The 27711-nt window shown below is 34.3% G+C and overlaps 1 protein-coding gene across 2 annotated transcripts in view; it reads right to left on the reverse strand.

Moving 5' to 3' along the window:
• Window positions 1-27711, reverse strand: part of KLHL1 (kelch like family member 1) — a 435375-nt gene that overhangs the window by 87784 nt on the left and 319880 nt on the right. For both annotated transcript variants that reach the window (XM_049099352.1, XM_035704542.2), the window contains exon 6: window positions 19070-19256. In XM_049099352.1, coding sequence (XP_048955309.1) covers window positions 19070-19256 — 187 coding nt within the window. The remainder of the gene's footprint in view (window positions 1-19069; window positions 19257-27711) is intronic.

Genomic DNA, 27711 nt, shown 5'->3' on the forward strand with positions numbered 1-27711 from the left:
AATTTAAAAAGTAAATGTCTAAATATATACATATATGATTACCAATCATCTAAATATAAAATGTAGTTCCATCAAAAATGCACAGAAAAACAAAACAAAACAAAACAAAAACTGAGAACATTAACAAAAACTCTTTATAAATCTAATAAATGGTGAATTTCTTTGATATATAAAAAGGCTTTTTAGATCAAAAAAGTAAATTAGAAACATCAAAATAGTAATATGCTAATAATATTAGTAGGCAATTAATCAGAAAACCATATAAATAACATGTAAACCTCAGAAAATTTACTTAGGCTTTCTAATAAATAATTTTACTTGATTTATAGCAGATTTAGAAAATGAATAATTTTGATGGACCCAGGACCCCCGGGATCACGCCCTGAGCTGAAGGCAGATGCTCAACCACTGAGCCACGCAGGCATCCTTATTAAAATAACTTTTATAGCAAAAGAACATACATATTAAGGCATTATTACCAGTATAGTTTATTCATTTTCTTAATAAATATTCATTAAATGTAAACTCATGTACTTAACATTTTCAAATCAAATATTTATTTTCACAACATTTGCCAAAAATGAACCAAATCCTGCTATTTAGATTGTTCTTAAAATGCCCTATATCTTAATTATAATTTTCATATAATATCTATTAGAATTTTTTAACATTTGTTGAAAATGAGGGTACCAGTGAATGAAAGAAAAATTAATATTATGACAACTGGGTTCTAGTCCTATCACCTACCATATAACAAAAACACCAGTCATTGAAAAAGAACAGTAGGTCTTATTGATCCCAGACTAATTTATACTCTTGGAAAATACATGTTTGTCTTTTATAAATGAGTTTACCAGTTTACAAAGATGTATTAATTGAAGGCTCTCTATTATCTCTTGATATTTGCTCATTTTAACTAAAGACTCACATCAGTATCACAGTAGGTGAAAGTGCAGTGACTTCTACATATGTTTAAATCTGTTACTCTCAAAATAAATAAATAAACGAATCTCTTACTTCTCATTCTCTATAAGTCTCTATCATAGAAGTAACTTAAAGTAGCCCTGAGGAATTCTTTTCCAGGGAAGAGCCACACATTGGAGGATTAAGATCTGGTTTGTATGAAACATATGCACAAACACATACAGACTTATTACCTGTGGATCTGCAAAAGGAGATTTAATTTAGAAAACAGGTGCATTTATTATCATTAGCTGTACATCCACAGAGAGATTGATCAAAAAGAATACACTGAGTGCCCAACAATTTATGATTATGGTAGACATTTTACCATACACATAACACACTAATTTATTATTCAATCCACATTCATAGATAAACCTACAGGATGTACAGTGATGTGGCCCATATCCTCTGACTGAAAAAAGCCAAATAAAGTTGTTATTGTACTAAATTTTGGAGAATTTAACTTATGATTTTAACCCCTTCCCCAGAAGAAATACCCAAAACAGTTATAACCAAGATAGTCACTAAGTTTTGTTTCTTTCTGATGAGTATGAGGGTATGAAAGAAGACTCCACTGACAAGTGATTCACTTTTCATGAGAAAGAGCTTTCTTTTACTCCTGAATAAAGAACATGGCTTGCACAGACTCTTATTTACAGAGAACAAATTGATGGTCCCCAGAGGCAGAAGGAGTCAGGAGATGTGTTTAATAGGTGGTGGACATTAGTCAGGGCACTTGTTGTGATGGGCACAGTGTTAAATCACTATATTGTACAGCTGTAACTAATAAAACACTGTATGGTAACTAACTGGAATTAAAATAAGAACTTAAAAAAAAAAAAAGAGGGGCACCTGGGTGGCTCAGTGATTGAACATCTGCCTATGGCTCAGGTTGTGATTCCGAGGTCCTAGGATCTAGTCCCACCTCAGATACCCACAGGGAGCCTGCTTCTCCCTCTGCCTATGTCTCTGCCTCTCTCTCTCTGTGTCTCTCATGAATAAATAAATAAAATCTTAAACAAAAAAAGAGCATGGCTTTCAAGGGCTGAAAGTCCCTTGTCTGGAGGCTGTTTGAGAATGATATAAATAACAAGAATTTAACTTAAAACATAAGCATCTTCCTTGACTCTAAAGACTGTTAAGGAAGTGAATACCTTTACTTTGTTCTTCCCTCTAGACCCTTGAGAAAGAATCGTTCTCCCCTAAAATATCTGTTAGGAGCCCAGTAAAGTAGATGCTGAAGCCAGAAAACAATTCTTTGTGTCTGAAAAACAAACTGGGCTTAGGCTAGCATGATGTTATCCATGGTTTTGAGTTGTTTCTAGAATTTTGTGCAAAATGATAACCTTGAACTATAAATCTCCAATGGTATCCTTCAAGTTCAAAGAGAACGTACTGAAGTGGATCCAAAGTGACTGAATGAAGTTACTGAGGCAGACATCAAGTAGGGCAGTACTCAAAGGGCAATGATGAAAGAATAAGCTTTCTTTTGTTATATTGCCTTCCTTCAGAAAAAGTCATCCAGTATTTTACAGTTATTTCACCCACCTAATTGCAAATGCTCAGGTTTCTCTGACACAGAAGTGTGAATGAATCATTTTCTTAAAGCTATGTGATGAATTACTATTGAGTTAAATGCTTTAAAAATTATCCAGTTGCAGAATTGCAGTATTAAAAGCTGCTTTTTAAAAGTTCTTGATAGTGAAGCTTGTCTAGCTCAAGCTAAGGAAGTAAAAATCAGGTCAAGATAGTTAATTTCACCTATTTTACTGTCCATTTTTGCCTTTCAACAATGCTTATAATGATGCAGTGTGATGAGACAAATTCAGGATAAAATAATCTGGTCAAGTCCTTTGAATAAAAGGAGAAAAATAACAGGACCTTATCCCTAAAGTTAGATCATTTAAATTTTTTAAGTATATGAAAATCCAAGGCACACATTAAAAATTTAAATGTCAAAAAAAAAAAATTTAAATGTCATAATAATACATGCTCTAAAATCAAATGATTTGATAAAAACTCTCAAGGAAATTGTGGTTTTTATTTTATAGTTAAGAATTAATGCTTTTCCCTCCTTTACGTTTTTTTTAATCAACTTTCTTCTTATTCACTTTATTAAGAGAATTTTCTTTCAGTTCACATGAAAGATATAGGGAGAGCCATCTAATTGATCAGACACCTGGTTGTCTAATAATTGATGTGTGGCTACAACTATGCAATCAACAAGGAGGCAATGGAAATATGTTAAAACAAAAGGCTATACACTCAGTCCATCATGATCTAAGGCAAGAATCACTGCTACTGTGGTGCATTTGGTGTATTTTTAGCCTCCATTTATTATTCATGGCTGTCATGTGTGAGATGATAAAGGGAATATATAATATTTCAATGTTATTATTATTGTCTCTCTTTTTCCTCCAAAGAATATCAATTTGAAAAATTCTCAGCTTTTAACCCATTTCTCACTCTTTTTTTGTAACTAAAACAGTTGGCCCTTGAATAACACTGGATTGAACTGTGTTTTTTTTTTTTTTTTTTTTTTTTTTTTTTTACAGTACTGCAAATGTATTTTCTCTTTCTTGGGGTTTTCTTAATAACATTTTCTTTTCTCTGTCTTACCTTATTGTAAGTATGCAGAACATGATACACATACAAAATTCATGCAAATCAACTGTTTATGTTATTGGTAAGGCTCCTGATCAACAGTGGGCTATTAGTAGTTCAGTTTGGGAGAAGTCAAAAGTTATATACTAGGGCACCTGGGTGGCTCAGTTGGTTAAGCATTCTGTCTTCAGCTCAGGTCATAATCTTGGGGTCCTGGGATTAAGCCCCGCATTGGGCTTCTTGCTCCAATCCTGGAGTCTGCTCCAGGATTCTCTCTCTCTCCTTCTAACCCCTCTCTTCCTTTGTACTCTCTCACAAATAAATAAATCAAATCTTTTTTTTTTTTAAAGTTATACACTGTGCAGAGGTCAGTGTCCCAACTCCTCCCGTTGTTCAAGGGTCTCTTTTACATGGCTTCCTCTAAGCCAGAAGGGTCTCTGCTTGCCTGCTGTGGTACATACTGTAGTTGCTTTGTGTCAAAAGAGAGCAGTGGCTATCAGAATCTTAATTTCCCTTCAGCCAAAGCAAAGGAGGGCTGCTTCTTCATAGGCTTATGTCTATAAGAAGGACCTTGCAGTGGCCATCAACCCCACAGCTTAACATCCTAGTCTATTTCTCTGTATTGAACAGTGTAATTCTACAATGTACCCTCAAATAGTCTTGGCATGATTCTGATATGTATGAATTTCACTTACCATGGTTTAGTTAAATAATACCAATCCCTCAACAAATTTCAGATACCACAATATGTTAACTGTAAGTAATTGCATAAAATGCAAATTTTGCTACTAGCTCTTCAGTGCACAAACCACTACTTAAATAACAGATGTACATTATGATTGGTGACCAATCGCATCACTTCTTTCAAAGTCTGCAAGTGATCAGTCATTGTACTTCTGTTATTGAGTTCATGCACAGGCTATTGTGTTGCCTTTTTGTCTCCTTGTGATAAACTCACTGTCATCCTACCAAAAAAAAAAAAAGAAAAAACAAAGGATAATTGAAGAGACAATTGCCTAACAAAGGGGTAAGTAGAGCATAACAGAGAAAAGTGATAGGGCTAGAAGTGAATTTACAATAGAATCATAGACTTCCATACCCTGTTGGTGGAGGATTGCATCTGGTGCTCAAACCCCTCCTGTACTGGCATCACCGGGTTTCCTATGCAAGGGCCAGGCAATCTGAGCTTGCTTTCAATACCACAAAGAATGCTCTTAGGCAAATAAGCAGGGAGACTAAGAGGTTGCTTGTGGTGGAATATAGTAAACACGCACAGAAACTGTCCATTCCATTGCCAATACATGAAAACTGGGTCAAGAGAGTATGACATTTGACACTAAAGTTTCCTAGAAATACTGTATAGATGCTTATTTGCTTCAGCAGCTGGGGTTGGAAAACTTCTCCGAAGGGCCAGATAGTAAAAAATGTAGTCTGTGAGTCTCCTTATGAGTCTCTTTGTTGTAACCATGTGGTTTTTACAGAGCGAAAGCAGCCATAAACAATAGGTAAACAAAAGAAGGAGGTTCAATAAAACTCTATGGCTACTAAAATATGAATTTCACAAAATGCAAATGTTCACTAAATGCATCACTAAATTTGCTCATTTCAATGATTATAATGTAAAAACCAAAGCCATACAAAACAAACAGCGGGCTAGACTTGGGCTGTGAGCCATAGTTGCCAACTCTGCTCTTAGAATGGTAATATAATAGAAATATTTGGAGAAAATGACACTTAACAAATGTTTCTTTGTTATAATAAATCAAATAAGTCTCCATTTTTGAAAGAAAGGGATTGAATTACCATATAGTAATTCGTTATCATATTTAACTCATTAGAGTTGCCTTCCCCAGCCAATCTTCATAAAATGGCAACACTGGCCTTCATCCTGTACTCCTCATCCTACTTTCTTTACTTTATATTTCTCTGTAGCTAGTCATCATATGAACTATTTCATACTAACATGTATGTTTGTTTATTGTCTCCTGAATATATTTTAAGCTACAACAGGCCAGGGATTTTTACTATTTAGTTACCAGCACTATGAACAGTGACTAGAATTTAGTATGACTATTTGTAGCAGAGTTAGATAATTCAAAAAGAGTGAGTTGGTAATCTGAGAACTCAAGAAATGCTGAAGAACCAGCTATATTGAAGGGAGACAATTATACTCCAATTTCATAACTAATACTTTCCAATAATTGGGTCAGAGATTAAAAACAAACAAATAAAATCTGTGTTTTCCTAATGTGGGAGAAAAAGCAATATTAGCAGAATTATCAGAAAGTCACATTTTCTATTCAACACATGAAAATGATTTTAATCTAATAGAATTATAGATTGCCAAATATATGAAACTGTTACTTATTTATCCCCATGCTTCAAAGGTAGACATTGGCAATGGTCACCTATAGAGATTCTATAAACAAGAAACTTAAAGGGAAATTGGAATTATGTACAACAAAATACCTCTTACTAGAACGTTATGACAATAGACACAGTAAAGCTTAAGAATAGTAGAATATGTGAGAATAATTTATTTATATAATTTCTATAAAATATACTTAATTTAATTATCATTATAGTAAAAAATAATATCCGTTTTTAATTTTTTATCTGGATAATGTTTAAATTGACCTCAACATTCAAAGTTTTATGCAAAAGCATAGCTATATGCTTTTATAAGTGAACTCATGTTGTTCATAAGCTTCCTTTTAAAAGAAACTTTGTCTAGAAGTCAGATGCTTACCACTGTGATATTTCTTAGCTGGGTTTGTTTATGAACCATAAAAGCCTAAACATCAATGACTAGAGGCTTAAGTATGGACAAAAATTTATCAGCAATGAATAGTATATAAAACCATCACTTACTAATCAGTTAAGTTTTTTACATGTGTTCCTGTCAATATTTCTCACAGTGTCTTAGAAATATGTAATCTTATTATTCCCACTCTCTATATGAGGGACACCAACATTTGGAATAGTTATTTGTCTTACTAAAGATCACAAAGCTCACACAACTCTAATTGTTTCAATTTTACTAAAATGATTAAATGTCATGCACCAAAGAGTATTTGGGATCATTGGTGAGGCCTTGAATTCTGTAGATATCCCACAAGTCTTGAAATAATTAAAATTGTATTTTTTGAAAACCTCTTACATTTCTAATAAGTGCATATTAATATGGACTTACATAATATGTGTACATGTGGTATGTATAGTATGTATTTACATGTATATATAACTATGTTTTTAAAAGTTTAAATCTAGTATAAACTTATTTTTGGTTTGGTGTTTTATTGTTGATGGAAAATGGAATACTTAATTTTTTGTTTATAGTTTGCTTTTATATATAAAAAAAGTAAGTAATTCAATGTACAACTATATTCCCATGTGACACAATGATTCCATGATTCTGGGAATTCTGAGGCATCAACATTCCTACTTTTTCTGGCTCTTGCTTACTCCAGAGAAATTGAAAATGGCATGACTCTCATCATTGAAATTATCTCCCTCTCTCAGCATGCATGGCTGGGTTCCTTGATAAATATATGTAGTTACTATGACTCTTGTGTAATAGCATAAATTAAATATGTCTATCCCCTTTGGTATTTTTTCATGAATTTTGCTCTTGCTGTTAAATCACCTCATTTTTTTTTTTTTTTTTGTTAAATCACCTCTTGGTGGATATATCATATGTGTATAGATCATTATCTACAAATATACATTTGTATTTCTGAACCATATTAATGCTGCATGGTCTTAAAAGAATTCCTCAAAAGTCCGACATCAAACTGCCCGATTGTGAAACAGAACTAAACATAAAATTTTTCAAAAGCTTTGACATTAAATAAAAATACATCCTATAATTTTGGTACATCAAATAATATTATCATATTCATAAAAAATGCCAAAAAGCACAGGTTGCTATCCAACATGTGAAATGTTATTATTAGTAGAACAAAAACCATGAAAAAGCAAATAGGTAATAATTAGGCATAATGAAGACAGCATTTCTTGTGAGTTAGTCACATATTTGTATAGTTTTCTAGAAGGAAACATTTTCAGTGATGTTTTACACACATATTTTTTGCAAATCATGTATCTAAAATATCAGCTTATGTATCTCTTAAACATAAATGTGCAGTGGCCACAAAAAAACATGCACGTGACTGTTCACAACAGCTTATTTTTAATAGCTAACATTGAGAAGATCCCAGGTGCCTATCAACAGGAAAATGGATAAACAATTATTATCAAACAATTAAAAGAATGAATTATTAGTATATATGATCTCTTGGATGAATCATCAAAATATACTGATTGACAGAAACCTTAAAGAGTATGAAATGTGTGATTATATTCAGAGGAAATTCAAGTATAGGCCAAACTAATTTAAAGTGAAAAAATGTTAAGGAATGGTTCTTTTTGAAGATGTAGAAGCTGGGAACTAATTAAGAAGGGATATGAGGGGGATCCCTGGGTGGCACAGCGGTTTAGCGCCTGCCTTTGGCCCAGGGTGCGATCCTGGAGACCCGGGATCGAATCCCACGTCGGGCTCCCGGTGCATGGAGCCTGCTTCTCCCTCTGCCTGTGTCTCTGCCTCTCTCTCTCTCTCTCTGTGTGACTATCATAAATAAATAAAAAAAAAAAAAAATAAAAAAAAAAGAAGGGATATGAGGGAACTTTCTGGGATAATGGTAATGTTCTAGATCTTGTTAGGGGTTTGAATTATATAAGTTATGTATTTGGCAAAACTCATTTAAAGATACACTTAAGATTAATTCATTTTACTATATGTTAATTTTACTGAAAATCTCTGAATTATATTGAAATCTAGTTAATAATAGCATGCCAGTGTTTTTAAGATGAAATATATATATATATATATCTGAATTCATTAAAAACTTTGACAGATGAGCACAATATTAACTTAAAATTGAGCTGTGTATAGATGTTCATTTTATGATTCTTTTAATTTCTATATGCTCAAAAATTTTATAAAATTTTAATAAAATAAAATAATTAAAAATAGATGCTTTCAATGTACCTGGATTGGTGCAATAAAAGTTGTAAGCACAAAATGCTAAGACATTACAAAAGATGTACAAGATGCAGCTAAGGGGTGGGGGGATATTAAAGTTGAGTTAGACAAGCAAAGGAAGGCATGATAAAAAGGAATAAGACACTGAAGCAAATGGCAATGTATATGTGTGAACTGTACTGCAAGTAGTATAAAACTTCCAACCTGAGGAAATGAGTTGTGAAATTTGATAAAGATTTGAAGTATCGTATCAAGATATTTTTGATGGAGAGAAAATAGGAAAAATCTGCCGGTTAAATTTGAAATGGTAGATAGAGAAGGATAAATACACTGCTAAAGAATGGGCTCTACCTGGGGGATGGGAGACTAATGAAGGTTTTTATTACTATTATTACTTTATTATTATATTATTTTGTATTTTAGTCATTATGCTAAAAGTCGTGATCAATTGATTTGCCAGTAGTGAGCTGGACAGGTATTTCACAGTCACAGAAGAATGGAAAATTTACATTTCATATCTAAAAGTTGCTTTTTATACATGGATAATTTAAGTATATAATATAGACATAAAAGTTAAATAAAAATAGTTTTGAACATTTGTATTAAGAGACTTTGATTTTAAAAACAATATAGCAAATGAGTCCTTCATAAGTTTGTATTCATATATATGTTTTCTGTAGATCAAGCAAAGACACGTTTTTGCTATTTAAAAATACTAATTTAATAGTTCTCCATGCTTACCCTTAGAATAAAATTTAAAATACAGTCTGAAATCTTACAAAATATCTGTGATATTACATTTTAAAGATATGTTATTGAAATGTAAAGCTTATGAGAAATTGATCAAATAGAGAATTTTAAATTAAGGGGAAATTGTTAAAATATTTATAATTCTGTGTGCATAAAACTAATTTACAAAACATGAAAGAGAAATAAATATAATAGGGAATATTTAATTTTTTCAATTACCTACTTTTTTATATTCCTAATGTGTTCTCTAGAGAACTAGTCTTAGAAGTCAATAAAATCCTAAAGAAAAATCATATAATAAGAATTAAAAGTATATCAAGCTTTTATGCTGGCATTTTAAAAAGTCACTCTCAGCACAACTCATCATTAATAGGTTAAATGTGGGCAAAAGGTTAGAAAAAATAATACATATTTCAGAATTACACTGATCTTTGCATTTAAACTCTACCTTAACATACTTAGTAGAAGGTAGAAATTAAGAATGTTTCTCAACCTTTGTCAAAAATAAAATGATCAAGAATATACTGTCAACATAAGTTTGTTGTATAAAGTAAATGAAATTTTGTATATGATGGTGCTTAGAAGGATATTGAAAATATATCATTGATGAATTTTATCATTCCCAAATGTTCATTATTGAGACCTCATATAGATTCATAATATTTTCTTAGGCTTGAAGGGTCATATTAGGAACATTATTTAGGTAATAGCAATCTTCTATTTACAATCTGTTTTTCAGATCTTCAAATGATTATAAATAAAGGAGAATTTCATATAAACACAAAGTTTACCTTGATAAATGTTATACTTAAAAGTTAATGCTTCATATACATATGTATGAGATTTGTTCATTTTGGACATCTACTAAGATCAGTTAAATAAGTTGTAATTTAAATATGGCAAACATTTACTGAAAGCCTACTAGAAGCAACAATGTACTGGAAGTTAGAAATGTAAAGTTCCTGGGGTGCCTGGATGGCTTAGTCCTTAAGCATCAGACTCTTGGTTTCAAAGGCTCAGGTCATGATCTCAGGGTCGTGAGATTGAACCTTTGTTGGGCTCCACTCTGGGTGTGGAGCCTGCTCAAGATTCTCTCTCTCCATCTCCCTCTATCCCTTCTCTACTCCCCCACTATCTAAAAAAATTAAGAAGAAAAGAAAAGTTTTTGTCTCTAGTTTTCTTTTAATTCAGGAAAGGGAGTTAATCTATTATATTAGAACAAATATACTCATGAATCTTTACTTGTAATTATGAATATTTACTAATCATCCTTCAGATCCAAGACATGTTTCACTTCCTAATTAAGCTCAGGCATGAGTTTGAATTACATTTACTATAAGAAGAATGTGCAGGGATTTGATCAAATTGTTAGTGAGTCATCATCTACATTATATCCAGGCCGTTCTAATTTATTACATGATCTAATTTAGTGCTTTGAGTTAGAATTATAATCTCTATTTTAGAAATTAACTGGCATTATTGTTTAAATTGCTAAATTATATTTGAATAGTATTACTAAATTTGTGAATACTCAAAAATTATTTAACCATGGAAATGTTGATGATCTACTTTATAAATATGTGAAAGGGAGGGAAATGTCAGGTTGCCAGTAGTTTAATTCCAAACAAAATACCTACATTCCAAAAGGATAGGACATAAATCAAGTGAAGTAATCTATGGAGAAAAATTCTAAATGGAAAAGAAAGAAAACAGAGACTTCTGTTTACTGGAGAACAGAAGACATGCTGACATGCCCTCTGGTTATAACACCAATACACTTGGGCAAATTACAACAATAACACTATTTTTTGGCATTGCCTGTTTAAATGAAAGTGAGAAAAAAACCTTGCAAGGACACAACCAAATAGCTGAAATAACAGTGAGGTAACCTGAGAAAGAGCTAACTGAATTCAAAAGTCAGCACTTCCCTGGCACTATCCTACCTGTGATAGGATCTGAAGCACCTGCCCTGGGCCTAACAGAACCTGGAAGAGTGAACCGGAGACTTTGTGTGAAGCCTGGAGCTTTAAAGATGGATGTTGGAGTGGTCAGTGGTGCCCTTGGTTCTTGGTTGAAGCTAACTCATCTTTGTAGGATGAAAGCATTCCCAAATGAGGACCCCAAGGCCTCACAGAGTAAATGCAACCATGGCTTCAAAGTAATATCACGCAACACAAAAAGAATCAAACTAACAAAAAAATGAGACTTGTCAGTAACAACAGACAACAGGTTTAGACCCTCACACTTTAGATTTTGAAATTATTCATTACAGGATTTAAATTTTTTTTTCTTTATTTATTTATGATAGTCACAGAGAGAGAGAGAGAGAGAGAGAGAGAGGCAGAGACACAGGCAGAGGGAGAAGCAGGCTCCATGCACCGGGAGCCCGACGTGGGATTCGATCCCGGGTCTCCAGGATCGCGCCCTGGGCCAAAGGCAGGCGCCAAACCGCTGCGCCACCCAGGGATCCCATTACAGGATTTAAATTAAACATGTAAAACACTTAGTCAAATAATAGATGAAATTACAAAATAAGATGAGAATATAAACAATTATAAATCTCAAGAAAAAGAGGGAACTTTCAGAAATGAAAATTGGTGAAATTACAAATCCACAGGGGCCTCTGCCCTATGATGATGTATAAACTTGCATAAGACAGACTATCTTCATGTAACAATAAAGGGACAGTTTTAAATGCAAAAATGATCTGTTTAAAGACTTTAGAGACTAAAAAAAAAAAGACAGCAACCATTTAAGAGGTCAAAGACCAGGGGTGTGAATTGAAATGAGTTTCACATTCTTTGTCATTTTCTCCTTAGGAAATGCAGATTTCATAAGCAGCCTGAGGCTGAGAGCCCTGGGAATATTTGGCTCCAGTTTATTGGGAGTTTCATGGCTCCGGGAAGATACTTCCCTGCAGTTCTAGACAATCAAGGCAATTAGGAGCTTAGACTCCAAAAAGAGAATAGCAGGGCATTGTTGCTTGTCCCCTATATGCATTTGCTGAGATCTAACACATATCTGATGAGAGGCAGAAATCCAGGCAGAAGATGGCAGCTAAAATGCTAAAAATGAGGTAGAGCTCTTCCTTTAAATCTGCATTTGAAAATAAAAGGTTATTCAGGGCCACTGTGGAGGGCCAGCTCTTATGTAAAGATTGAAAACAAACCAGGAGAACAGCAGCTCTCACAAATACTGCCTTTTAGTCTCCAATCAATCCAATCCTGATTTGGAAGAAGGGTTTTCCTCTTACTCAAGTGTCTGCCAAAAGGAATTTCTCTCTGAGACAACTTCATGTTATCCACAATCTCTATTTTAATATACAAGAGGCATCATTCTTCCAGAATTGCCAAGTAATGCTACGTTCTCTATTACAAATTTACAGTAAATGTAAAATATTATCATTATGCCTCTTAAAAATAAAAGGATCACATCATAAACTTTAAACTATATAATATAGGTGGGCAGCCCGGGTGGCTCAGTAGTTTAGTGCCACCTTCGGCCCAGGGCCTGATCCTGGAGACCCACAGGATCGAGTCCCATGTCAGGCTCCCTGCGTGGAGCCTGCTTCTGTCTCTGCCTCTCTCTCTGTGTGTCTCTCATGAATAAATAAATAAAATCTTAAAATAAAATAAATATATAATATAGGCAATTCGCTGAAATAAATTTTATAATAATTAGAAAAGAATAATACGTCATTCTATATCATTAGGTACATGATTTTATACATAAAAATTCAATTTACAAAAAACTCAGTTTCACTCTTAGGAAGGGAAATATAAACATAATGATAAGAATATGTACATTTGTCATTGTACATTTTTTTCTATCACACTAGAAAATTTTTATTTTTTTAAGGCAGAAAATTGATTGCAAAGGCACTTAAACTGGCATTATTATATAATTTGAGGATGCCAGAAATTCTTACAAACTTTCTAGAAAGAAATAGGCTCATCTGTCACAACAACATTACCTTCCTACCCAGTAATATTTCTCTAGAAATCTTTATAAAGAACACTCAAAGGTTAGGAAAAACTCTTAATACATGCAGATACTAATGATGGCACTATTATTATTTTTTAAAGATTTTATCATTTATTCAGGAGAGAGAGAGAGAGAGAGAGAGGCAGAGGGAGAAGCAGGTTCCATGCAGGAAGCCTGATGTGGGACTTGATCTGGGGTCCCCAGTCCCCAGGATCAGGCCCTGGGCCGAAGGCAGGTGCCAAACTGCTGAGCCACCCAGGGATCCCCTATGATGGCATTATTTTCAGTAAAAAGAATTGGATCCCACCAAGTGTTTAATAACAGGATTAAACTCAAACTGTGGCATTTCCATGTAAGATATGATGTATTTTAAAATTGTAATGAAATATAAATTTACACATAAAGGGAAAATTAACAAGGCAGGAAACAACAAATGTTGGAGAGGATGCGGAGAAAAGGGAACCCTCCTGCACTGTTGGTGGGAATGTGAACTGGTGCAGCCACTCTGGAAAACTGTGTGGAGGTTCCTCAAACAGTTAAAAATATACCTGCCCTACGACCCAGCAATTGCACTGCTGGGGATTTACCCCAAAGATACAAATGCAATGAAACGCCGGGACACCTGCACCCCGATGTTTCTAGCAGCAATGGCCACGATAGCCAAACTGTGGAAGGAGCCTCGGTGTCCACCGAAAGATGAATGGATAAAGAAGATGTGGTTTATGTATACAATGGAATATTACTCAGCTATTAGAAATGACAAATACCCACCATTTGCTTCAACGTGGATGGAACTGGAGGGTATTATGCTGAGTGAAGTAAGTCAGTCGGAGAAGGACAAACATTATATGTTCTCATTCATTTGGGGAATATAAATAATAGTGAAAGGGAATATAAGGGAAGGGAGAAGAAATGTGTGGGAAATATCAGAAAGGGAGACAGAACGTAAAGACTGCTAACTCTGGGAAACGAACTAGGGGTGGTAGAAGGGGAGGAGGGCGGGGGGTGGGAGTGAATGGGTGACGGGCACTGGGGGTTACTCTGTATGTTAGTAAATTGAACACCAATAAAAAATAAATTTAAAAAAAATTTACACATAAAATATAAATAATGAATAAAAGCAACAAAAATAACAATTTTAAAGATTATAAATCTACATATATTTATATTTAGATACCTATCTAGATAATCACAGAGGCATATGAAGACAAATGTTGATAGATATATCTCTAAATAAATATAGATAGATAGTTATGGCTGTACACAATCACACACATATACAAAGAAATTTGAGAAAGGAAATACACTGTTCTATTAAAATTGATGAATTTTATTATTCCTAAATGATTATGATTATACTTTAGTGATAAGCTGATTTTTCTTATCTATGCTATTATATATTTATCAGATTTTCAATTCATACATTAGTAGACAGAAGAAATTAACTCCAAAAAAATACTGTTTTGATCAATACAAAACCAAACTATTCTTGTTTCTAAGGAATTGTCTAATAATCAGTCAATATCAGAATGCAATTCCAATAAAAATATTTTGATGCAAATATTTTCTGTTAACCACTACTGCCAAATTTTATTTCATAGCTTATATAAATCATACATAAATGTAAGTCAATGTAAACACTTGGAAGTAATTAGTGTTTTACCTTTAAATCAACTTTCTAAAATATTTATGATGATTACTGTGTGATTTGTAATAAAGTTCTTACCAAAATAACAGCAAATTGATCAATATAATTTACTTCATTAATTTAAATCTGCATTTGATTTCAGTTGACATTATTTAAAAAAACTTTTTCGTTATAAAAACAGCTTGTATTTATTGCCTTTTTAAAAATCATATTTAATTTTATGTCCCCTCATTTCTCAATTCATAGTAGAACAAATATGAATATTATAATAATGTTTTAATTGGCTTTAAAATATGCTATAAATTACTACATTCTTAAAGATTTATTTTTCAGCATTTTCCTGTTCTAAGAGTAAATTAAATTATACTTTCTAAACACACTGCAAATTTCTATTTATGGCTTGATTCTTTTTTCTGTTTGATTCATCATTTTTGAATGTTCATATTAGCATAAAAAGCATTTACCATACACGTGATATAAATATGTTATTTATATGAATATCTAAATCCCACTTTATGTCATATCCCTGTTTTTTCACAGAACCCTGATAGTCTCATGTCTCCAAAGTTCCTAAGTTGCTTGGCCTTGTTCCAAATTAGGAAGGTCAGCCCAGGTTTCTGCTGAGTCCCCTGAGAGGCCCTTTTTTACCAACTGTGTTGGAATGCCTTGATGCAATTTAGTTTAATCTCTTTACATAATACTTCATGTCACTTAATGAATATAATTTATACCAAAATGGATATAAAGTATTTGAATAGGCATCTCTCTGATTCTGACAAACTGCTTTCTCCACTAGGAACATCACCAGCCTTCCAAGACCTCTTGTGGTTTCAAATCAGAATTGATCCTCTAAAGTGTCTCACTGAAGCCCACTGTGCTTCTCCTCCACTAACAACCATGCTTTCATTTCTCTACCGTCCATAATCAGGTATAAAGGATTTGTCTCCATTTTTTTTTGAAGATGTCACTTTTCTTCAACTGTAAACCTTCGTATTTGATGTACCTGCAGTCTGGAACTTACCAGCAAGACCATCCTTCCATTTCAATAAGGTATTAAAGTAATCCCTAATAAATCTTTAGATTTCTGCTAGAAAAACAACAAGAACAGACACTTTTTCTACACTTCCTTACTTTTCTAGACTAGAACAGGTTTGCTCCACAGGCATTATACTCATTCTACTTGCAATTCCCTTCTTGTAACATTCATTTGCAAGTATTTTGTATACTATCTGTTTTCCTGGATTAACTTGGTAGCTCTGTGAGGTTAGGTTTATATTCATAATATTCACCACAGTACACAAGTTCTTAACACATAAAATACTTTCATCAGTACTGAATGCGTATATATATAATATATATATGACTTTTTTTGTACATATATATATATATGACTATGAGAAGAGAGAGAGGAGAGGCCAGTGCTCTGAATTTTCATGTCTATGGAAAATCTGCAAGTATTTTATCCATAGTTTATTGATTTCATTTGATATCTTAGTAATTATGGAACTGAAGAGGAATCCCAACGAAATGTTTATATGGCCCTTTATAAGACACAATATAAGTATGTCAATAACTTCAAAAAACCACACTATTACATATATATTATTTTTTCATATTAATTATGCCAAGTAAATTCTATTTTTTGTTTTTTTCTTCTGATTATTCTTTTTTTCTTTTTACATTTTATTCCCTTTTCCTCATTACCTTCCAAGAAAACACAATTTTAAGATAAAATCTTAATGCCTATTTAAAGATAAAAGTTAATAAGCTGTAGAAAGCACTATTAAAGCAGTAAAAGCATGATACAAATAGGAGAGATTACCGTGAAAATGTTCTATTTGCTCTTGAAATCCCTTGAAACATTGGGCTTTTATGTTTCTGCTTCACTAGGAAAAATAGGTTCTCTGAGGTTTGGTATTAAGTATCAGATTTTTATCTAAGTTTACGGGATATTAACATCTCATCTTGATAGGGCTAAGGATATGGTAAAAATTTCTTAAAGTTCCTTCAAATAATTTTTTCCCATCATATTACTGATTTAATGTAGAATATCTGTTTAAACCTCCTGTATTATATTATGTTAAGCCTCTACCTTACCGAATATGTGTAACAATAACTAAATTGTTGCTGTTATTCGATTCTAAAGTGAAAGAGACTCAGAATCCCTAAGATCAATTTTTTAAAGAATTTAAAAAAGACTGCTTAAAGAAATTAAAAAGCTGTCAACAGTTTAACTCAGTAAACTCCATAGTCTCATAGTCTTTTATGCTATAACAATTTAAAGTCATCAGATTTTAATATGCAAATTTAGTCATGTTGTTTGATTCCTTAATTGTATAGTAATTTTTATACCTATTTTAATTTGTGTTTATTATTCACTCCTAATCAGAGTCAAATGAGGTTCAATACTCTTCATCCACCTCCTCCTCCTTCTCCCTCTTTTACCTCCTCTTCCTCTTCTTTTTCTTCAGAAACTTTCTTAGTTTGAAAAAATTTCTTTGGAATTTTAGTACAAGTTCTGACAATTTTTTGATCAGATTTGTATTTGATAAAATGTTTTCTATTTCACCACCTTACAAAAGAGGGTTTTGAGCCACTCTTTGTGAAACCCTCTGATATGTTCTCTTATGTAATAACATATGCTAAAGACTTAGCAAAAATTGGAAGAAGAGAAGGAGAGAGAGAGAGGTGAATGCCATTTCCCTACTTCTTAAAGCAAAAGGTTATTTATTCCCTTTAACTGACAGTTGTATATATAATATATAATATATATATATAATATATATAACATACATATAAATATAAAATCTCTAGTACTCTTTTAATGTGATGATTACTAAAAGTCAGTGTCCCAAGAAATAGGAATTAAACTTCTGAAAAAAATTTAAACTAGTGAAAACCCACCTAATGGCCACAAGAGCTTCAGGACAGACAAAAATATGGAAATATGTGTCTTTCCCTATTGATCACATGAATTGTTTATTTAGGTAATAAATAAACTGTTGTTTTGGGATTTCACTTCACAGTGGTGAAAGTAAGTTTCATTGCTTCCTTCTTTTAAAACAAATTTATGAGAGAGAGAGAGAGAGAGACAAAAGAGAGAGAGCACATGGGGAAGAGCAGAAGGACAGGGACAAGAAGACAGCACTGAGTATGGAGCCCAAGGTAGGGCTCAATTCCAGGACCCTGAGATCAAGACCCTAACTGAAACCAAGAATTGGAGGCTTAATAGACTGAGCCACCCAGACGTCCCTTGTTCCTTCCTTCTAATTCTTTAATAACAAAGTTCTTCAATACAGATCAAAGATGTAACCCACAGTCTATAGTTGGCAACTATAACTTTTATATGTACATTAAACATATTGAGGATTTGGGGCACCTTGCTCAGTGGGGAGTCTGCTTCTCCCTGTCTTTTTGCCCCTCCTGCCCACTTGTGTACTCTCTCTCTCTCTCTCTCAAATAAGAAAAAAAATTAAAATATATATATTGTGGATAATTCTATCACTCATCAGATGCAAATATATGACAATTATATTATTTGTCTTATGTAACCACAAGACAATGGGGGCCTTTTGAAGGCCCAAATTGGAATTACAATTAAGTTTGTAAAATATAACTGCTGCAATTATCACACTCATGTATGTTGTCTATTTGCCTGGTTTCTATATGAGATTCTAAATGCCTCAAAAGAAACTCTCTTCTTCATAATATTGCTCTCGGTAAGCATGTGCCTGGCACATTACATTTTCTTTGCTTAGAATTGAAATATAGTTGTCAATATATCCAACACATTATTTGGCCTGTGTTTTGCAAGTAACTGCTTTAAATCCCCTTTTCATTTCAAGGAAGTCTGGCATGTAACGCACATGAGATAAAGGATTTAAAGATAAATAATAAGCAGAAGCAGCACATGCAGACTGAAAAAAAAAGATATTCTTTAATTTTTTCCCTTTATATTAAATCTTAATGTATAAAGCATGTGAGATTTGTTGGTATTATACAGATTATGATATTAAAATGGTGCCATGGTATGATACCGGGTATGTATTATATAAAGATCAAGAATTGTATACCTTTGTTGTTATCCATTCCTCCTACAGCATATAGAGTTCCAACCGTAGATTTTCTAGGCTTAGTTCTTGGACTTTGCATTAAAGTTCTTCTTTCTGGCAACAGATGATATTTCATTGCTTCCAGAATCAGCTTTTGACATTCCAGATCATTCTTAAATAATGCATGGTTTTCTAGATCAGCCAATATCTGTGAATAATACATAATCTCTGTTAATGTTTTTATAGGAATAAGTATATAATATCAGTAGTTAAAATTAGAAACTCAATGCCTATGATATTACCCCTATATTGAGAAGGATGCAAAGTATAATAAGAATTAATTACATTGACAAATAAAAATAAATATGAGTAAAATGGAAGGCTTCCATGAAAAATGGAATGGATTTTATTTTATATTCAATTCAATTTATTATCATTTTATTACATAGAGCATAAAATAACTTCTAGAGATCACTTTTTCCATTCCCTTTCCTCTTCTGAAACCTGTTTATAAATTGAAAATAGTTGCCTGTGTTGGCCATAAACCTGTGTAGAGAAAGAAATTTTAAAATATCTTTCAACAAATTCATTGTAACAATCTTCATAAACATTCACATATTTAAGATAGTCCCCTTAAATTAAAAAAAAAAATCAGAGGCACCTGGGTGGCTCGGTGGTTGAGCGTCTGCGTTTGGCTCCGGTCATGATCCCAGGGTCCTGGGATCAAGTTCCAAATCAGACTTTCTGCAGGTAGCCTTCTTCTCCCCCTTCCTATGTCTCTGAGCCTCACACTATGTCTCTCACGAATAAATAAATAAAATCGTTTTAAAAAATCAATAAAAATGAAACCAATTGTCCTTATCTCTTTAAGTATGCAAGCAGCTAGAAAGTTGTATAGTAAACAAAGTAAAGTTTCCAATAGTGAAATTTAAAAATTTTATACCAAAAAGTCCAGCACCCGAGGGAGGAATAGAGTATGATCAGATGTTTGAAGCTATATTATTTTCCTCTTTTGCTACACCAGGGTTTCATCCCCCCAAATTCTTCTGTGTACATTTCTATGAATATATCCAAAATATCTTTTTTTTCCCTCTTCTTCTATTTCTCTTTAGATTCTCTCTCTCTTTTTTTTTTTTTCTGGGATTCTTTCAATATCACTTCTTTTTCTTAATAAATCAATGTTTCATATCAAGTGACACTTAAATCTGTCACATAGATTTAGAAAATTAAGAAGTTAAAAATTTAATATTAATACACTGACCTTTTGTTCCACATCAATAAGACACTTTACCAAATCTGTACACACACAGATATATATATACATATTGAGTGAATGAGGTAATATATGATAGTGGCATAAAACTAAATAATTAATTTTAACATTGTAACCTTAATTAAGTAAATTTATTTAGCCATCATGATACATACATTGTTAGAGGTGACAAGAAAAACATAAAACACATGAGTTAACGTATTAACGTGAGAAAGAACAATAGCTCTGAGGCTGAATAAGGAATGTAATGTATAGGGCTTCCAAAATACTTTGGAATACAGAAGGGAAGATATTCAATTAAATTCTTGGCTACGTTGAACTTTTTGTATACTGAAATCTTAGTTGCCTTCCTACCCACTTTCATTCTGAACGTTAATCAAGGAAAAACAATTTTTTTTTTTTTTAGTATGGAATAGGACAGCAGATCTCTGATGGATTTTTTAAAGACTATCTTTTACTCTTTCAGTAATTAAAAAAAATTAAGACGTAAGAGAATATCTATTTCTAAGAAGACCCTAGTGGTCTTTATAAAGTGAAAGAAAAAATATATTTTGATATGACTTTTGGTCATCTGTGTATCAAAGTATAATTTTTCTACATTTAAACCTTTTCCTTTCCTTAAAAGGAAAACAATTAGCTTTTCCAATGATAAATGTAGATATGGATGAACTTGGTTCCCATTAATTCTTCTTTTTTTCTCCTCTTCTCTCCCTTTTTCACCTTTTTGGAGAAATTTTGGGATTAATTGATCACAAGAAATCATTCTTTTTTTTATTAGGAGCGCACTCCAGGAGTATCTTATCCAGTTAAGTATCAAATAAAAGGGGTAAAAATAAAAAAAAATAAAAAAAAATTCAAAAGATATATTCTTCATTTCTACATTTTTTTTGGAAAACTATATTTCATAATCAAAAAGTTTAAATGGAAGTGTGAGTAAGTGGTTAGGTTTTAGGTAAACAGATTCATGGCATAGATGTAAAGATTTTAAATTTTTAGATTTAAATTTCTTTAAATCTAAAGATGTTTAGATTTTAAAATTTGACATATGAGTACGTGTCATTTACATTAAAAAGGATTCATACATTATTCCTGATATGTAGATGACTCTTTTAACTAATTAAAGTGGACTAGTTTTAGCTTAAAAGTACCTCTAATGCCTTCTTTTTTATTTTGTTGCCATGTACAAATAAGGCTAAGACAATATTTAAATAAATACAAGACTTGGGTTTAATTTCTTATATTTTATTTATTTATTTTTATTGGTGTTCAATTTACTAACATACAGAATAACACCCAGTGCCCGTCACCCATTCACTCCCACCCCCCGCCCTCCTCCCCTTCTACCACCCCTAGTTCATTTCCCAGAGTTAGCAGTCTTTACGTTCTGTCTCCCTTTCTGATATTTCCCACACATTTCTTCTCCCTTCCCTTATTTTCCCTTTCACTATTATTTATATTCCCCAAATGAATGAGAACATATAATGTTTGTCCTTCTCCGACTGACTTACTTCACTCAGCATAATACCCTCCAGTTCCATCCACGTTGAAGCAAATGGTGGGTATTTGTCATTTCTAATAGCTGAGTAATATTCCATTGTATACATAAACCACATCTTCTTTATCCATTCATCTTTCGTTGGACACCGAGGCTCCTTCCACAGTTTGGCTATAGTGGCCATTGCTGCTAGAAACATCGGGGTGCAGGTGTCCCGGCGTTTCATTGCATTTGTATCTTTGGGGTAAATCCCCAACAGTGCAATTGCTGGGTCGTAGGGCAGGTATATTTTTAACTGTTTGAGGAACCTCCACACAGTTTTCCAGAGTGGCTGCACCAGTTCACATTCCCACCAACAGTGTAAGAGGGTTCCCTTTTCTCCGCATCCTCTCCAACATTTGTTGTTTCCTGCCTTGTTAATTTTCCCCATTCTCACTGGTGTGAGGTGGTATCTCATTGTAGTTTTGATTTGTATTTCCCTGATGGCAAGTGATGCAGAGCATTTTCTCATATGCATGTTGGCCATGTCTATGTCTTCCTCTGTGAGATTTCTGTTCATGTCTTTTGCCCATTTCATGATTGGATTGTTTGTTTCTTTGGTGTTGAGTTTAAGAAGTTCTTTATAGATCTTGGAAACTAGCCCTTTATCTGATATGTCATTTGCAAATATCTTCTCCCATTCTGTAGGTTGTCTTTGAGTTTTGTTGACTGTATCCTTTGCTGTGCAAAAGCTTCTTATCTTGATGAAGTCCCAATAGTTCATTTTTGCTTTTGTTTCTTTTGCCTTTGTGGATGTATCTTGCAAGAAGTTACTATGGCCGAGTTCAAAAAGGGTGTTGCCTGTGTTCTTCTCTAGGATTTTGATGGAATCTTGTCTCACATTTAGATCTTTCACCCATTTTGAGTTTAGCTTTGTGTATGGTGAAAGAGAGTGGTCTAGTTTCATTCTTCTGCATGTGGATGTCCAATTTTCCCAGCACCATTTATTGAAGAGACTGTCTTTCTTCCAATGGATAGTCTTTCCTCCTTTATCGAATATTAGTTGCCCATAAAGTTCAGGGTCCACTTCTGGATTCTCTATTCTGTTCCACTGATCTATGTGTCTGTTTTTGTGCCAGTACCACACTGTCTTGATGACCACAGCTTTGTAGTACAACCTGAAATCTGGCATTGTGATGCCCCCAGATATGGTTTTCTTTTTTAAAATTCCCCTGGCTATTCGGGGTCTTTTCTGATTCCACACAAATCTTAAAATAATTTGTTCTAACTCTCTGAAGAAAGTCCATGGTATTTTGATAGGGATTGCATTAAACGTGTATATTGCCCTGGGTAACATTGACATTTTCACAATATTAATTCTGCCAATCCATGAGCATGGAATATTTTTCCATCTCTTTGTGTCTTCCTCAATTTCTTTCAGAAGTGTTCTATAGTTTTGAGGGTATAGATCCTTTACATCTTTGGTGAGGTTTATTCCTAGGTATCTTATGCTTTTGGGTGCAATTGTAAATGGGATTGACTCCTTAATTTCTCTTTCTTCAGTCTCATTGTTAGCGTATAGAAATGCCACTGACTTCTGGGCATTGATTTTGTATCCTGCCACGCTACCGAATTGCTGTATGAGTTCTAGCAATCTTGGGGTGGAGACTTTTGGGTTTTCTATGTAGAGTATCATGTCATCGGCGAAGAGGGAGAGTTTGACTTCTTCTTTGCCAATTTGAATGCCTTTAATGTCTTTTTGTTGTCTGATTGCTGAGGCTAGGACTTCCAGTACTATGTTGAATAGCAGTGGTGAGAGTGGACATCCCTGTCTTGTTCCTGATCTTAGGGGAAAGGCTCCCAGTGCTTCCCCATTGAGAATGATATTTGCTGTAGGCTTTTCATAGATGGCTTTTAAGATGTCGAGGAATGTTCCCTCTATCCCTACACTCTGAAGAGTTTGATCAGGAATGGATGCTGTATTTTGTCAAATGCTTTCTCTGCATCCAATGAGAGGATCATATGGTTCTTGGTTTTTCTCTTGCTGATATGATGAATCACATTGATTGTTTTACGGGTGTTGAACCAGCCTTGTGTCCCAGGGATAAATCCTACTTGGTCATGGTGAATAATTTTCTTAATGTATTGTTGGATCCTATTGGCCAGTATCTTGTTGAGAATTTTTGCATCCATGTTCATCAGGGATATTGGTCTGTAATTCTCCTTTTTGGCGGGGTCTTTGTCTGGCTTTGGAATTAAGGTGATGCTGGCTTCATAGAACGAATTTGGAAGTACTCCATCTCTTTCTATCTTTCCAAACAGCTTTAGGAGAATAGGTATGATTTCTTCTTTAAACGTTTGATAAAATTCTCCTGGGAAGCCATCTGGCCCTGGACTCTTGTGTCTTGGGAGGTTTTTGATGACTGCTTCAATTTCCTCCCTGGTTATTGGCCTGTTCAGGTTTTCTATTTCTTCCTGTTCCAGTTTTGGTAGTTTGTGGCTTTCCAGGAATGCGTCCATTTCTTCTAGATTGCCTAATTTATTGGCGTATAGCTGTTCATAATATGTTTTTAAAATCGTTTGTATTTCCTTGGTGTTGGTAGTGATCTCTCCTTTCTCATTCATGATTTTATTAATTTGAGTCTTCTCTCTCTTCTTTTTAATAAGGCTGGCTAATGGTTTATCTATCTTATTAATTCTTTCAAAGAACCAACTCCTGGTTCTGTTGATCTGTTCCACAGTTCTTCTGGTCTCGATTTCGTTGAGTTCTGCTCGAATCTTTATTAACTCCCTTCTTCTCTTGGGTGTAGGATCTATTTGCTGTTTTTTCTCTAGCTCCTTTATGTGTAAGGTTAGCTTTTGTATTTGATGATTACTAAAAGTCAGTGTCCCAAGAAATAGGAATTAAACTTCTGAAAAAAATTTAAACTGTGAAACCCACCTAATGGCCACAAGCTTCAGGACAGACAAAAATATGGAAATTGTATCTTCCCTATTGATCACATGAATTGTTTATTTAGGTAATAAATAAACTGTTGTTTTGGGATTTCACTTCACAGTGGTGGAAGTAAGTTTCATTGCTTCCTTCTTTTAAAACAAATTTATGAGAGAGAGAGAGAGAGAGACAAAAGAGAGAGAGCACATGGGAAGAGCAGAAGGACAGGGACAAGAAGAATCACTGGTATCGGTTCAGGACCCGATTCAAGACCCAATAAGACCCTAACTGGAGAAGAGTTCCATGTGCGCTTGAGAAGAATGTGTCTTCAGTTGAGTTTGGATGTAAAGTTCTGTAGATATCTGTGTAATCCATTGGTCATAGTGATCATTTAAAGCTCTTGTTTTTTGGAGATGTTTTGCTTTGAAGACCTGCTCGTGTATAGAAAGAGCTCCCTTGAAGTACCAGTATAAGTGTATTATTATCTAAGTATTTCTTCACTAAGGCAAATAATTGATTATATATTTGGCAGCTCCCACATCGGAGCATATATATTGAGGATTATTAATCTTCTTGTTGAATAGATCCAATTATGATATAGTGTCCCTCTTCATTCAACTAAGTCTTTGGGGTAAACTTTTCTTTATCTGCTATAAGGATGTCTACCCCTGCTTTTTTTGAGGAGATTCGAATGGTAAATGTCTCCAACATTTATTTTCAGGCTGTAGGTTCTTTTCTTTCTAAAATGAGTCTCATGTAGACAGCAAATAATGGGCCTGTTTTTTATAAGTCTGAAACCCTGCGCCTTTTGAAGGGGTCATTAAGCCCTTCACATTAAAGTTAATAATAGAGATATGAGTTTAGTGCATCATGATATCTATTAGTCTTTGTTTTTGGGACTGTTCCGGGAACTTATTATAAAGGGGAATTGTTAGAGGCCCCCTTAAAATTTCTTGCAGATATGGTTTGGAGGTACATATTCTTTAGTTCTCCTGAATTGGAAGTTCTTTATCTCTCCTTCCATTTTGAATCCAGAGCCTTTCTGGATTAGTTCTTGGTTGCATGTTCTTCTCATTTGGACCCTGAATATACCTGCCAGCCCTTTTGGCCTTCCAGGTCTCTGTAAGAGGTCTGCTGTTACCCTAATACTCAATCCCTATAAAATTAGGGATATCTTGTCTTTGCTGCTTTAAGGATCTTATATTTATCTATGGAATTTGCAAGCTTCACAAAAATGTGGAGGTGTTGAATGGTTTTTATTGATTTTAGGGGGGGATCTCTATTTCTGGATCTGAATCCTGTTTCCTTCCCTCTTCTGAAACCTGTTTATAAATTGAAAATAGTTGCCTGTGTTGGCCATAAACCTGTGTAGAGAAAGAAATTTTAAAATATCTTTCAACAAATTCATTGTAACAATCTTCATAAACATTCACATATTTAAGATAGTCCCCTTAAATTAAAAAAAAAAATCAGAGGCACCTGGGTGGCTCGGTGGTTGAGCGTCTGCGTTTGGCTCCGGTCATGATCCCAGGGTCCTGGGATCAAGTTCCAAATCAGACTTTCTGCAGGTAGCCTTCTTCTCCCCCTTCCTATGTCTCTGAGCCTCACACTATGTCTCTCATGAATAAATAAATAAAATCGTTTTAAAAATCATAAAAATGAAACCAATTGTCCTTATCTCTTTAAGTATGCAAGCAGCTAGAAAGTTTATAGTCAAAGTAAAGTTTCCAATAGTGAAATTTAAAAATTTTATACCAAAAGTCCAGCACCCAGAATAGAGTATGATCAGATATTTGAAGCTATATTATTTTCCTCTTTTGCTACACCAGGGTTTCATCCCCCCAAATTCTTCTGTGTACACTCTGTGATCCAAAATATCTTTTTTTTCCCTCTTCTTCTATTTCTCTTTAGATTCTCCTCTCTTTTTTTTTTTTCTGGGATTCTTTCAATATCACTTCTTTTTCTTAATAAATCAATGTTTCATATCAAGTGACACTTAAATCTGTCACATAGATTTAGAAAATTAAGAAGTTAAAAATTAATATTAATACACTGACCTTTTGTTCCACATCAATAAGACACTTTACCAAATCTGTACACACACAGATATATATATACATATTGAGTGAATGAGGTAATATATCATAGTGGCATATAACTAAATAATTAATTTTAACATTGTAACCTTAATTAAGTAAATTTATTTAGCCATCATGATATATACATTCTGATTCTGTGACATAAGACACTTTAAAACACATGGAACGTATTACGTGAGCTGGTCTTCTGAGGGAGGCCTGTTGTGGATTTTGGTGTTAGGGTTGGGAAGATATTTGCCCATACTTCAGGGCTCAGTTAAATTGTTTATACGTGAGGCCGTATACTGAAAGCCCCAGTTGCGGGGCAATCTGGAAACCTGGATTAGCTCCCAAAAACTTGGACAGCAGGGAAGGATGGATAGGGCGGGATCGCTGATGTGATCAGCTAAAGAGGAGCGTCCTATCTTTTCTGGGCCCTCCCGGTCTTTGTAAGGGAGGCGGGATCTGGGAAGACCCGGGTCCTTGCTGTAGCCTGCGTATAATTCGACTTCCGGGCCGCCAGCCCCCTCCTTAAAGGAAAGAAAAAGCCTTTTCCAGCTGCTCCTGGAACCGCGCAGCCCCCTCCGCACGGAGCCTCTTCCTCTGCCCGAGCCCCTCCGAGCTGCTCCCGGGGCCGCGCAGCCCCCTCCGCGGAGCCGCCGCCCGAGCCCCTCCTGGCTGCTCCGGTCCCGCCGGGTCCCGCCGTGCGCGCTGCAGCCCTTAGGGAGCTCGGCGCACTCTCCTGGGCGCGCAGTTGCTGTTACTGTCCCGGGGAGCCCGAGGGCATCCCCGCCCTCCTGGGTCCTGCTCCAGCTCCCTGCGAGCCCCTTTCCCCCGGGAAGGTCGGTGCAGCTCCTGCTCCTCCGGGACGGGGCTCTCCTGTCCTGGGAACACTCGCCCCGG

The sequence above is a fragment of the Canis lupus genome, chromosome 22 (assembly GCF_003254725.2).
Source record: "Canis lupus dingo isolate Sandy chromosome 22, ASM325472v2, whole genome shotgun sequence".
Taxonomy (NCBI): Eukaryota; Metazoa; Chordata; class Mammalia; order Carnivora; family Canidae; genus Canis; species Canis lupus.